General features: G+C 51.8%; 1 gene segment (V, D, J or C); it reads right to left on the reverse strand.

Annotated features, from left to right (window-relative positions):
* Positions 1 to 1,713: 1,713 nt before the first annotated feature.
* LOC123810988 lies at positions 1,714 to 2,973 on the reverse strand. The segment is given in 2 exon segments: positions 1,714 to 2,810; positions 2,887 to 2,973. Coding segments are annotated over 2 exon segments (576 nt in total).

Consider the following 2,973-nt stretch of genomic DNA (forward strand, 5'->3'; position numbering starts at 1 on the left):
AATAGTTGTTCACACAGGAAACAGGAGAGCCTGTTCGGTCTTCTCCAGGGCGCACCTGTGGGATCTCTGCAAAACCTTGAGTTTCTGGAATCTTAGATTTCACAACAATGTCAAGTTATTTAAATGCAATACCTCTCTTCACCTGAGGGAGAAGCTTAAAAGCTGAAAGGAAAGGAGGTGGATCCTAAACGTGCACGCACAACACTGGCTCATAGAGGCTCAGAGTGCCCGTGTGAGGGGCTGTGGATCCCCTGACAAGGGGGTGTGACTCCCTGAATCCCACTCTGTCCTGCTTCTAAGACTCTCTTCTTCCTTGGGCTTTGCCTGTTGGAGCCCGTGACAGGGTCATGTTTTTTAAAGCACTGACTACCTTTCCAAGTATGTATGTCACTCAGAGTGATGACCAGGTAAAAGCCACTCTGAGGGTGGTGTTGGGGCTTTTGGTCAAGATCTGCTATACCTGCTTCACCCCCACAAACCCCAGGGATCCCCTGAGCCGGTCACTGCTCCAGCTGGGAGAACTGAGGCAAGCAGGGGAGGGGTCTGACACTGTCTTTATAAATTTAAAACGTGAAATGTATTTGTAACCATTCAGTGCAGTGAAAAGATCAAATCTGCCAATTTTCCAGTGTCCCCCAGCATTACTAAGGGGGTGGGACTCTGTGATATTAGACACAAACTGATCACCACACAATCTGTGTCAATTGCTATCATACATAGGGTCCCCTAGATAAGCAAGGTGTCTCCCATCCTCAGAAAGTGTCAGCTGATCCGAGCTTCCCAAAGTCAGATTCAGAAGGGGTGATCACCTCACTTGGCACCACCTACAAATGCAAACTCCCCAATATCCTGTGGTGTCCCCCACATCAGGCTTTATTGGGTACATTTACTACAGTGGGCGTGGCATTTCCATAGCCCTTCTCCAGTCTCCTGAGCCTCGTGAGTAGCAGATGTGGTCACAGCCAGGGGCAGCTGGATGGATGTGGGGTCCCGCTCCTGGAGAAGCACTGCACCCCCACCCCCAGAGAGGCTCTCTCAGTAATAAATGATGTGGGTGAGAGGTGGTGCAGGTACACGTGATGGAGGAGAGTCAGCAGCAGCTCAGGGAGACACAGGGCGGGGACTCAAATCTGTGTCCATGGCACCTGGAGACTCTAGAGAGTGAGAGCCCTGGGGGAGGCCCAGATGGCATTCCCAGGGGGTTCTGGTCAGGCCACACTGTGAGGGACATTTGAGCCACTACAGAGAGTTGTTTCACACAGGTAGCATTTGAAGCCACACAAATAGCCAGACCTGTCCTAGGGGACGGGAAAGAGGAAGAGGGATGTGCTCCTGAGGGCCCATGTCCAGGATCCCCTCAGCAGCTCACCTGTGCAGAGAGAAGGGTGAAAATGGACAGACACCAGGCCAGGGAAAGATTGTCCCAGATAGGAAGAGTTGGTTTCCTGACCCACTACCGTGTGACATAAATCCCCCACACATCTCTAGTCCTCATTCAAATGTTTTATCAGATGCATCTTATCCAACTGATTGTCCCCAAACTCTGCATGTCTCCAGCCTCACAGACACCTGGGCATGACCCTATTCACGGTGGGATGAAGAGAAAGGCAGAGATTACAGATCTTGCCTTACTGATGGAAGAGCCCCCTTTTTAAAATCCTCACCTGAGCATGTTTATTGATTTGAGATACAGAGGAAGAGGGGTGAGAGAGAGAGAGAAAGAGAAAGACATTGATGGGAAGAAGAAACATTTGATATGTTGTCTCCCGTACAACCAAACCTGCAACCTAGTATGTGCCCTGACCAGGAATCATACATGCAAGCTTTCTTCTGCATAGGATGATGCTCCAACCAATTGATCCACCTGGCCAGGGCATGAGGGAGCTTTTTGCTGACATCCAGGTGCACATGGAGAGGTCACACACAATCATATTTCAATGTAGAGGAGATTCTGTTGGCTTTGCATGTCTGGAACTAGAGAAACCTGCTTCCCCTGAGCCCCAGGAGGAGAGAACAGATCCTACAAATAGTACACAATGAGCACAGGAGACGGAATTAAACTCACTCTTGCAGCAGTTTCCTGGGAGGTGAGCCTAGGTTGCGCTGGACCCACTGACCCGACAGAAGCCCTCAGCCCACCCGGGCCTCTGATCCAGGCCTAGACCCTGGTGGGCAGAGGAGGGTTCAACCCCCTCCTTCCTTGTCTATCATGCCCCTGGGGGTTACACAGTCCTGAGACCTGATTTAGGCCTGTGCAGACATAAGCAGGCTGAGAAGATATTAACAACAGAGAAAGAAAATTTTTAACTGCAGACAATAGGAAAATAGTTGTGCAGCCATGGGTCTTAGGAAAAGAGTTTCCCACTGAAAAGTGACAAGTGCCACCTGAGTCTGACTTGGTCTCAGGCAGATCCAGGGTGACAGCCACAGGCAGAGAGAGCACAGCGAGGGTTTTAGTCTCACTTCCCCATGACTCTGGAGCACCGTGCAAGTACTACTGCTGCCCCATGTAGCACAGTAATAGTCAGCCTCGTCCTCAGGCTGCAGCCCAGAGATGACCAAATGTGCAGCATTGGCCGAGGTGTCTTTAGATCCAGAGACTCGACTGGGAACCCCAGGTCCCAGCTGCTTGTCCGAGTCTGAGTAGTAGTACAGGAAAAACCGGGGAGCACTCCCTGGCTTCTGCTGGTACCAGTACATGTTTTTAGGAATACTGAGGTCTCTGCTGAGGGTGCAGGTGAGTCTGGCTGTGGCTCCAGGAGATGCAGACACAGAGGGTGGCTGAGTCAGCACAGACTGGGAGAGGGAACCTGCAGACACACAGACACGTGGAGTGAACAGAAGGTCAGGGTGCAGGTGCTGTGGGTCTCTGGGGCCCATCCCTACCTGTGCAGTGACAGAGCAGCACGAGGAGCACGGGGGCCCAGGCCATGGTGAGCAGGCTGCTCCTCAGTCCACACAACTGGGGCTGGG

The sequence above is a fragment of the Phyllostomus hastatus genome, unplaced genomic scaffold (genome assembly GCF_019186645.2).
Source record: "Phyllostomus hastatus isolate PE091 unplaced genomic scaffold, TTU_PhHast_1.1 phas_scaffold_760, whole genome shotgun sequence".
Taxonomy (NCBI): domain Eukaryota; kingdom Metazoa; phylum Chordata; class Mammalia; order Chiroptera; family Phyllostomidae; genus Phyllostomus; species Phyllostomus hastatus.